The sequence below is a fragment of the Neomonachus schauinslandi genome, chromosome 14 (assembly GCF_002201575.2).
Source record: "Neomonachus schauinslandi chromosome 14, ASM220157v2, whole genome shotgun sequence".
Classification (NCBI taxonomy): Eukaryota; Metazoa; Chordata; class Mammalia; order Carnivora; family Phocidae; genus Neomonachus; species Neomonachus schauinslandi.
The window spans coordinates 70331453-70343131 of NC_058416.1; the positions used below are offsets into that span (position 1 = coordinate 70331453).

An 11679-nucleotide genomic window follows, 5' to 3' on the forward strand; every position below is an offset into this window, starting at 1 on the left:
AAAGATGGACCCAGTCTAACAAGTTGAGATATAAAGTCCTACATGAAGGTCATAAAACCAATCACAGGACCACTACAATATTTATCTCCCAGTGTATACAGAATAGCCACTCACGGGCTGGGTGTTTTGTATTTTCCAATTTCATATCTATTTTTGTTTTCTTACTTTGTTTTGTACACTATAGTGTACAAAATTCTTAATTTGATTTCGAGAATAAGTAATTTTTTTTTTAAAGATTTTATTTATTTATTTGAGACAGAGAGAATGAGAGAGAGAGAGCACATGAGAGGGGGGAGGGTCAGAGGCAGAAGCAGGCTCCCCGCTGAGCAGGGAGCCCGATGCGGGACTCGATCCCGGGACTCCAGGATCATGACCTGAGCCGAAGGCAGTCGCTTAACCAACTGAGCCACCCAGGCGCCCTCGAGAATAAGTAATTCATTCACAAGATTAAGAAACCAGAAAGCATAAGGAGTGAAAGTACAATGAAAGGTTTTACCGTCAATCTTACCCCACCTGCCCAGTTCCCATCTTTCTCACAAATCAACCAACTTGCTTACTTTCTTTTGTATCCTTTCAAATTCTTTAAGCAAACACAAATTATTTTTCCATTTTTGGGCAAAACAACATCATACATTATTTTGCATCTTGATTTTTTTCTTGTCTTAGACATTCTTCCATATCAGTGCAGATATAAAGAGCTTCCTCATTCTTTACAGCTGCATACTATTCCATTCAATGGATGTACCATATTTATTAGTTTTTTAATTCTTTTTTTTTAAGATTTTATTTTTTTGATAGAGCACAAGCAGGGGGAGTGGAAGGCAGAGGGAGAAGCAGATTCCCCGCTGAGCAGGGAGCCCAATGTGGGACTCGATCCCAAGACCCTGGGATCATGACCTGAGCCAAAGGCAGACACTTAACTGACTGAGCCACCCAGGCATCCTGATATATAATTTTTTAAACAAAAAAGAATTTATTGATTTCAGTAACTAAGAAGTTCACTGGATGACTTCAGGCACAGCTCAATTTGGCTGTTTAAGTGGTGTCATCAGGACTTAAACGCTGGCTGTAATTCCAAGGTGCTTTCTTTGCTGTTGTTTATTCTCAGGGTGGCCTTTGGCAGAGCTTCTTTCTACCAGTAGCTTCTACAACAATATTGGAATTGGCTTTCGTTGGATAGACTTGCAACACATGTAAATTTCTGAACTAATCACAGAGGCCAGGGGACAGTATATGATGCGCCATGCCTGACACATGTACATCTCTGGGTCCTGGGTCCATGGACACCCAAACCACATGGCCTATATTAGGTTTCTGTGGGCACTGCAACAATTTACTACAAACTTGGTGGCTTAAAACAACACAAATTGGGGCGCCTGAGTGGCTCAGTCATTAAGCGTCTGCCTTCGGCTCAGGTCATGATCCCAGGATCCTGGGATCGAGTCCCGCATTGGGCTCCTTGCTCAGCGGGAAGCCTGCTTCTCCCTCTCCCACTCCCCCTGCTTGTGTTCCCTCTCTCACTGTCAAATAAATAAATTAAATCTTAAACACACACACAAATTGATTCTCTTAACTATTCTGGAGGCCAGAAGTCTGAAATCAATTTCACTGGGCTAAAGTCAAGATTTTGGTAGGGCTGGTTCCTTCTGGAGGCTCAAGGACAGAATATTTTCTTGCTTTTTCCAGCTTCTAGAGTTGGCTTGTGGTTCATTCCTCCATCTTGAAAGTGCATCACTCCAGTCTCTGCTTCTATCATCCCATCACTTCCTCCTCCAACTCTGACACCTGCTCCCTCTAGTGAGGAGCCTTGTGATGACAATGGACCCATCTGGATAATCCAGGATAATCTCCCATCTCAAAATCCTTGACTTAATCACATCTACAAAGTCCTTTATGCCATATATGGTAACATTCACAGGTTCCAGGGATTAGGACATGGATATCTTTGGAGGACCATTCCTCACCCTATTACATGGCCTGAGTGGGGAGATGTTTCACTTTTCATCAGAAAAAAAAAGAATGGAGGCCAGAGAGGCAAAAGCCAATGGAGACCCAGTAGGATGGAACATACAACATTTTATTATGCAACCATTTGTGTTTTACTCTTCAATACTTGTTTTCCCACTAGACTGCATGCTCCAGAAAAGGCAGAAACACACTTCTATTTTGCTTGCCTCTATATCCCACAAGGTTGATACACAACAGGAGACCAATAAATATTTCTTGAATGAATTAATACATGAAGTTTAGAGTCTGTTAGGAGAAGATTAAAGTGAAACATTAAATTTAAGAAGTAAACTCAGATTTGGGACAGTCAGAAAACTATTTTTATAATCATTAATGCACTGTGTAAGGCTGACATTTATATATGATTGTTAAAGAATCTTCAGGCTTCAGCAAAAAAACAAGCAGCATGGTGCGCCTGGGTGGCTCAGTTGGTTAAGCGTCTGCCTTCGGCTCAGGTCATGATCCCAGGGTCCTGGGATCAGGCTCCCTGCTCAGTAGGGAGCCTACTTCTCCCTCTCCCACTCCCCCTGCTTGTTCTGCCTGCTTGTGCTCTCTCAAATAAATAAATAAAAAATATTAAAAAAAACAAGCAGCAAAAACACCTCCTTCTGCATGTCTTCCTCATGGTTGGTATTACAACCTTCAGGATAGACTATTCCCAGAAAGAAGCGAGGCACAGAAGGTCACATGTTGTATGATTCCATTTATATGAATGTCTGGAATACATAAATCCATAGAGACAGAAAGCAGAGTAGTGGTTATCAGGAGCAGGGCTGGGAGGGATGGGAAAGACTGCTTAATGGGCAAGGGGTATCCTTCTGGAACTAGGTAGTGGTAATGGTTGCACAACATTATGAATATACTAAATATCACTAGTGGTGAATTTTCTGTGTATTTTGCCACAATTTTTAAAATCTATTGAGGTGAAATTCACATGGCATAAAATTAACCATTTTAAAGTGAATCATTCAGTGATTAATTGCTTTCCTTATGTTGAACCATCATTTCTGGGATAAATCTTACTTGATGATGGTGTATAATCCTGTTAATATGTTGTTGGATTGGATTTGCCTAGTATTTTGTTGAGGATTTTTGCATCTGCATTCATAAATAATATGATTGCTTTAACAATCATATTATTCTGTAGTTTTGTTGTGGTTCTTTGTCTGACTTTGGTATTAGGGTAACACAGGACTCTGAGAATGAATTAGGAAGTGTTCCCTCTTTTTTTTTTTTTAATTTGAGAAGGATTTGTGTTAATTCTCTAAATGTTCGGTAGAAGTCACTAGTGAAGCCATCTAGGCCTGAACTTTTCTTTGTGGGTAGTTTTGAAATTACTAATTTAATCTCTATTTGTGGTAGATCTATTCAGATTTTCTGTTTTTTTCTTGAGTCATTTCAGTAGTTTGTGTCTTTTTAGGAATTTGTCCATTTTTTTTAAAAGATTTTATTTATTTATTTGACAGAGAGAGACAGAGCGAGAGAGGGAACACAAGCAGGGGGAGTGGGAGAGGGAGAAGCAGGCTTCCCACGGAGCAGGGAGCCCGATGCGGGGCTCGATCCCAGGACCCTGGGATCATGACCTGAGCCAAAGGCAGACGCTTAACGATTGAGCCACCCAGGCGCCCACCCCCAAATTTTTTTAGTTGAAAAAAAACACACTCGTTTTCTTTTTTCCTGCAAAATGTTTGCTAATATAAATGTAATTTTTTAGCCATTCTCCTATTATTGTATATTCACGGTACTTTCCATTTTTTCCAAAATATAAACAGAGCTGAAGTGAATGTATTTTGTATTTGAATATTTCTGTATAGACCTGGTTATTAATTTAGGATACATTCCCCGAAGTGGCACACTTTGGTTAGAGTATCTCAGCTTTTAAGCTTCTGATGTATCTCATTAGATTGCCTTCCATGTAGGTTTTATCCATTTTCTTTTTTTTTAAGATTTTATTTATTTGACAGAGAGAGACACAGCAAGAGAGGGGAACACAAGCAGGGGGAGTGGGAGAGGGAGAAGCAGGCTTCCCGCCAAGCAGCGAGCCCGATGCGGGGCTCAATCCCAAGACCCTGGCATTTTCATTCCAATCATCAGTTCCAGAAAATTCAGGTTTCTCTGCATACCCACTAACATTGGGTATTATTGCTCATTTGGATCTTCTGCTACAGGCACTGTGGACATTTATCATTGTTACTGCCCAGCATCCATTCCTTTTTCTTCTGATAACAGTACCTCTAATTTCCTTTGGGAACCACACCTTCCAAACTCTCAATTTCAGTTTGTGGGGCATGACATATTTCCCCAGCTCCAGGCATGGGCAGGTGACCATGCCTAGCTCATCAGTGTCTTGTGCATGGCCAGAGAGGAGTACGTGACCTTACCGGCCCAGTGAGAACCAACCCCTGGACTTTTCCTGAAATATTGAACAAGAATTCTCTTCTCCCACTGAGTTGACTCAACTGGTGGCATGTAAGCCTGAAGCTGGAGACCACAGGGAGAGGTCCTGCCTGAGAATGAAGCCTATACAAAAGAAAATAGCCAAGAGGTGGAGAAAGGAGTGGCAGCATCTTGAGGAACATCATTTGAGAATTCCACTGGATCTAGCTTTATCTGAAGCAAGTCAACCTTCTTTTTTTTTTTTTAAAGATTTTATTTATTTATTTGACAGAGACACAGTGAGAGAGGGAACACAAGCAGGAGGAGTGGGAGAGGGAGAAGCAGGCTTCCCGCCGAGCAGGGAGCCCGACGCGGGGCTCGATCCCAGGACCCCTGGGATCATGACCTGAGCTGAAGGCAGACGCTTAACAACTGAGCCACCCGGGTGCCCCACAAGTCAACCTTCTTGAACTCCTTGGTTGTATGAGCTGATATAGTTATCATTATTATAATATTAATCAGTAGCAATAGTATTTTGCTTAAACTCGTTTGATTCTGTTTTGGCTACCTGCAGCAGAAATAATGCTGATGAATATGGGAACCTCCAGTGCGAACCCTCAGGAGCTGCTGGTCAGAATTCTCTGGAACATTGCTGTGGAGTTATCAGTGCTGCCCCCTTAAAAAGTTCCCCCTCTTCTCCCTCTAGCACTTAGTAAGACTGCTCTATCTCCTCTGATGTTAGATATAACTGTGTGAATTGCTTTGGCCAGTGCAATGTTACCAGAAGAGACCTGTATCACACCCAGATAGGACCTTTAAGAGTCTGTGCATGGTTTGTCACATTCGCTCTCCCCTGCCTCAGTGAACTTGGAAACCTGGATCTAGATGGATCACCTATTAGCTTGGTTCTTGAGTGACCACTATGAACAGAGACCCCTGCCAACCCACACTGGATGTGTAGTGTGAGTGAGAAAGATGCTTTCTTTGGGCTAAGCCACTGAGATGTTGTTTATTATCATAGAACCCAACCTAGCCTTTCTGAAACAATTCCCCTGGGGAAAAAATGAAGGATGTTTTTCATCAACCCAGCTATGTTTGCTGAGCCAACAGCTAGTCAGCAGGAAGGGCACATCCCAAAGCAGTCAGCTTCTTTTCATTTATCGTCTGTATCCCCCAGGCCCTTGACATCTGACAAGCAATTTCTTAGCAAATTGATTCTATTGGTTTTTCCTAAGTTTTGTATCCTCCCAGAGGGAGAATTATTTTGTTTGGCAGATGGTTAAAGTTAGTCCTAGTTGGTATCTGGCCAGCTAATCCTGCCTACAGCACTGGGAGCATGTCCACTTAGGGCAAAGAGGAGGCATGGCCGGGCCAGATCCTTCTGCCCTGCCTGTACCACTTGGGGTCACCATGAGAATGATATCACCGAGGAAGGCTGGGGCTTTTGGTGTTCCAAATACCTACAGCATCTGGTTTGGGGTGTCCATGTAATATGTCAGGAGGCAGAATGACAAAGAAAGGAAGAGCCTGGGCTCTGTGGTCAGGTTCAAATTTAAATCCAGCCTCCACATCTTCCTGGCTCTGGGACTTTAGGCAAAGTCACCTCTCTGAGCCTCAGTTTTCTCAGCTGAGAAATGCAGGTTCAGTAGTGCTCATTTCATTGGGCTGTTGTTAGACTGTGGATATAAAATGTGTAGCCTAGCACCCAGTCCTTGGAAGGTGGTGATCATGATGGTACCAAAGCTGATGACCTGGATTCTAATCTTGTCTCCTGTGGACATTGGCTGAGTCAGTGATTTGTAAGAGCCCTTGTATTTCTAATGCCTATCATGTCTTGCCTGTGATTTCAAAACTGAGAAATATATATATATATTTTTTTAAGATTTTACTTATTTATTTGAGAGAGAGAGAATGAGAGAGAGAATGAGAGAGAGCACATGAGAGGGGGGAGGGTCAGAGGGAGAAGCAGACTCCCTGCCGAGCAGGGAGCCCGATGCGGGACTCGATCCAGGGACTCCGGGATCATGACCTGAGCCGAAGGCAGTCACTTAACCAACTGAGCCACCCAGGCGCCCGAAAGTATAAATTTTCTAAATAAGGGTCACTGAAGACATTTTTTAAAAAATCAGACTATGGACGCCTGGGTGGCTCAGTCGTTGGGCGTCTGCCTTCGGCTCAGGTCATGATCCCAGGGTCCTGGGATCGAGCCTCGAATCAGGTTCCCTGCTCGGCGGGAAGCCTGCTTCTCCCTCTCCCACTCCCTCTGCTTGTGTTCCCTCTCTTGCTGTGTCTCTCTGTCAAACAAAATCTTAAAAAAAAAATCAGACTCTTTAAAAAATTAATATCCAGGTAATTCATATTTTCTCTATAGAACAAATAGGAAAGCTAAACTCTGCTACCAACTTGGCCTTAGGCAGGCTCCTGCCTCTCTGGCCTGTTTCCTCATCTGTATAATAAGGAGATTGGGCTAGAAGCCGTTTTGGGCCCTCTTGGCTTTGACTGGTTGCGGTCTGCTTATAATGACACATAGGGGCCTTTGCCTCTCCCTGACCCTCATCTACTTTATCTTCAACTCCAGGTCTTAGGTTCTGATATATGGTATTTACTTTATGTTTTTAGTACTGCTCAATTTCTTGATATATCAAATTTTTAAGAGATTTTATTTATTTATTTGAGAGAGAGCGAGAGAGAGGGCATGAGCAGGTGGAGGAGCAGAGGGAGAGGGAGATAATCTCCAGCAGACTCCATGCTGAGTGCCGAGCCCAATGCAGGCTCAATCCCCAGGACCCTGAGATCATGCATGACCTGAGCCAGAACCAAGAGCCAGACGCTTAAACCAACTGAGCCACCCAGGCACCCCATTGATATATCATTTTTTTTAAAGATTTTATTTTGAAGTAATTTTATTTGTTTTAAAGATTTTATTTTTATGGGGCGCCTGGGTGGCTCAGATGGTTAAGTGTCTGCCTTTGGCTCAGGTCATGATCTCAGGGTCCTGGGATCAAGTCCCACATCGGGCTCCCTGCTCAGTGGGGAGTCTCCTGCTTCCTCTCCCTCTGCCCCTCCCTCTGCTCATGCTCTTTGTATCTCTGTATCTCTGTTTCAAATGAATAAATAAAATCTTTTTATGTTATGTTAATCAATAAAATCTTTTAAAAAAAGATTTTATTTTTAGATAATCTCTATATCCAACATGGACCTTGAACTCACAACCCCAAGATCGAGTCAAATGCTCCAATGACTGAGCCAGCAGGTGCCACCCCTCCTTTATTTTTTTTAAGATTTTATATTTTGAAGTAATTTTTTTTTTTTTAAAGATTTTATTTATCTATTTGACAGAGAGAGACACAGCGAGAGAGGGAACACAAGCGGGGGGAGTGGAGGAGGGAGAAGCAGGCTTCCCGCTGAGCAGGGAGCCCGGTGCGGGGCTCGATCCCAGGATCCTGGGATCATGACCTGAGCCGAAGGCAGACGCTTAACGACTGAGCCACCCAGGCACCCCGAAGTAATTTTTTTTATTATTTTTAAATTTTTTTAAAGATTTTATTTATTTTTTAACAGAGAGCGAGAGAGGGAACACAAGCAGGGAGAGTGGGGGAGGAAGAAGCAGGCTTCCCGCCGAGAAGGAAGCCCGATGTGGGACTTGATCCCAGAACCCTGGGATCAAGACCTGAGCTGAAGGCAGATACTTAACAACAGCCACCCAGGTGCCCCTCTTTTGAAGTAATTTTAAATTTAATGAAAAGTTGCAAAGACAGCATAGTAAGTTCCTGAATACCCTCACCCCATTCCTTGTAATATTCACATCTGGATGATCATGGTAACATTTGTCAGAACAACAAAAAAATATTAATATTGATATATAACTCTTAATTGAATGACAGACTGCATTTGGAGTTCATTGCTTTTTCCACTAATGTTCTAGGATTCAGTGTAGGTTACCACATTGCCCTGAGTCATCATATCTCCTTAGTCTCCTCTATTCTGGTAGTTTCTCAGTCCTTTATCAATTTTAAGCATTTTCTCCAGACTGGTATGAGAGATTGGTGTATTTGATCAGTTACACACTCCATTTTCCCTTAAATTTATCTTACTTTTTGGTATAATCCGTATTCATTGCTTTTATTTTTTATTTTTTTAAGATTTTTATTTATTCATTTGAGAGAGAAAGAGCACAAGCAGGGGGAGAGGCAGAGGGAGAGGGAGAAGCTGACTTGCCGCTGAGCCGGGAGCCCAACATGGGGCTCAATCCTAGGACCCTGAGATCATGACCCAAGCTGAAGGCAGATGCTCAACTATCTGAGCCATCCAGGAGCCCCTACTTTTGTTATTTTTTTAAAGATTTATTTATTTATTTGAGAGAGAATGGGGGAGGGGAGGGGCAGAGAGAGTCCCAAGTAGACCATTTGGTTTCTAACATAGTTACCAGCCCCCCTCAGTCACTACATTATTCAGAACTCTTCCAGTTGCATATGACAGAGCCATATCCTAAATGAGCTTTGGCAAAACTTTATCAGCTCAAAGAATGGTCAATAAGCCATGGAAGGGAACATCAGGATCAAGGACCTGAAGTCTACAATGACTTTCTAGGTATCTTGTCTCTGTCCATCTCTCTCTTTCTCACAGACTAACTTTTCCACAAGGATGGAAATATGGTGGCCTATAGCTACTGATTCCCTTATCCACCTACCCCCCACAAGGAGAAAACTGACAGCCAATCTGGTCCCAAGTTTGAAATCCCAGGAAGAGTTCGCATTGGCTCATCTGGAGTCGGTGGCCATTCTTGGACCAATCACCAGTGACCAGTGGTATAGGGCAATTAGAAAACATGGTGGCGGGGCGCCTGGGTGGCTCAGTTGTTAAGCGTCTGCCTTCGGCTCAGGTCATGATCCTGGGGTCCTGGGATCGAGCCCCGCATCGGGCTCCCTGCTCCGCGGGAAGCCTGCTTCTCCCTCTCCCGCTCCCCCTGCTTGTGTTCCCTCTCTTGCTGTGTCTCTCTCTGTCAAATAAATAAATAAAATCTTTAAAAAAAAAAAAAAAGAAAACATGGTGGCTCTGAGGGCAGGCCAGGAAAGAAGTAATTCCCAGGAAAAGTGCTAAAAGCAAACACAAAGTTGGAAACCACACAAGAATTTTATAGTAAAGACCTCACATAAATCCCACAAGAACAATACAGCTTTCAAAATCGTCTCTGGAGAAGTATGTTAGAGTCCAATTAAGTGACTCCTGACAGATTGTTCCCAATGGTGGTGACTATAGTCTTCACTACAAGTGAATTAGCAACATATGGCCCCTCAATCAGAGGGCTCATCCCTCCTTACAAAAGAGGACATAGTAGAGCTCTATAAATAGATTGTTTACTATCCAAAGGACCTCACCCATTCTCAGGCTTCAATGTGCACCAGAATCAAGTGGGAGTTGGTAAAGCATGTACTTTCCCAGGCCTACCCCTCAGATTTTGATTCAATGGTCTAAGGTGGAATCAAGGAGTCTGGATTTCTGTATGGCTCCCAGATGATGCTAATGTAGGTGATCCATGGACCATGGTGAGAAACCATGCACCAGGCCACCTATGTACAAAATCACAAAGATAAAGCACATAGCACATTGCCTGGCACATGGTTTATGTCCAGGAAATAGCCCAAGAGAGGCCACGTTAAGTGGTTCCATACCTGCACAAGGCCTCTGATGCTCACTCAGTCCTCTGCTGTCTTGAGTGTGACATTTAGACTTCCCCTTGCCCTGTCCCCCAGTCTGCCTGGGAGAAGAGAATAAATAACAGCAGAAACATTTTCATTTTATAAGCACTTGGTTTTATTGCACAGAAGCAATTGAAAGTGGACTCCAGTGGAAAAGTGCGCCCTGGCATGATTCAGTGGCCAGTGCCCAGCCCCACCTGCTCCAGCTCTTCCAGGATAGAGAGCTCTGGGCAAGGGCTCGGCCACTCCTTTGGAAAACAGAAGGCATTCAGGAATAGGTTAAGACATCTCAAGCATAATGTGTTTCTAACTGCTCATTCATTGTTGCGGTCATCTGTCAATTGCACATACAGGTAATAAATGCACTTATTTGGAAAGGAGGGGGTCAGTTTTTATAGTCAAGTGTTTACATGTGGCATTCAGCATATATCACATTCAGCTAGATAAGCTATCATAACATAATTGTCCATTGCCTGGGGAGGGTTTGAGGTGTAGGGCCAGGGACTGGGAATACCCTCTCTTGCTAACATATTGCTAATAGAAATTCCTGTTTGGTGAAGGAGGGCTCCATCATCTAAGCAGAGTTTCTTCTTATATAAAGAAAAGGGAGAAAAAATGAAAATTACCCTTGAGCTCCCTGGCCCTCCTGAGTTTCTTTGGCTGTTCTGGATAGTCCTTTCTCCCTGCCTTACTTCTCTGCCTTGGAAGCCTTGTCTTCTGTGGTCTTCTCTGGAGGTCTGCTGTCTTTCTGGTCTGTGCTAGAGGATTTCTCAGCCTTTTCTGTCTTGGCTTTGCCAGGTGTGGGGGCCTCCTTGCTGGGCTCTTCTTTGGCTTGGGCCTCTGCTTTGGGTTTCTCCTCAGGCTTCTTGGCCTCCTTGACATCTTTTTTCTCAGGTGCTGCCGGTGTCTCTTCCTTCTTTGGTTTTTCTGGCTCCTTCTCTGCTGCTTTGCTGCGTTCTTTGGCCTTGGCATCATCTTGCTCCTTCTTGGCCACCTCAGCCTTCTCTTTGGGTTTGGCCTCTTCCTTCACCTTGGCAGGAGCCTCCTTCTCTGGGGTCACTGCTTTTTTCTTATCTTCAGCCTCTTTCTTGGCTTCAACTTTGGATTCTTTGGGTTTCTCCACAGCAGGTTCCTTCTTTTCCTGGGCCTCAGGTTTTGGAGCCTCCTTTGGCAACTCATCTTTCTTGCTGTCCTTCTTCTCCTCAGTTTTTGGTGTGGCTGGAGCTTTCTCTTCCTCTACCTTCTTTGGGGGCTCTTTGACTTTCACTTCCTGGGATTTCTCTTCCTCCTTTATGGGAGACTTTGCCTCTTCCTTCTTTGTGACCTCTTTCTCAGGAGCCTTGGTCTCTTCTTTCACAGGAGATTTGACCTTCTCTGGAGACTTGACCTCCTCCTTGACAGGGCTTTTTGCCTTTTCGGGAGATTTGATGTCTGCAGGGGACCTTACTTCCTCCCTTGCTGGAGTCTTGGCTTCTGGAGACTTCACATCAAGAGTCTTAGCCTTCTCAGGAGACTTAGCCTCTTCCTTCACTGGGGATTTGGCCTTCTCAGGGGACTTGGCCTTCTCTGGGGACTTGGCCTCCTCCTTCACTGGGGA

At 43.8% G+C, this 11679-nt stretch overlaps 1 protein-coding gene across 1 annotated transcript in view; it reads right to left on the minus strand.

Moving 5' to 3' along the window:
- Positions 1-10770: 10770 nt before the first annotated feature.
- NEFH (neurofilament heavy chain) overlaps positions 10771-11679 on the minus strand; it is a 7401-nt gene continuing 6492 nt past the window's right edge. Inside the window, 1 exon segment of the mRNA XM_021703576.2 lies at positions 10771-11679. This exon segment is cut by the window's right edge and continues 10 nt beyond it. Within this exon segment, the coding sequence (XP_021559251.2) occupies positions 10771-11679 (909 nt within the window).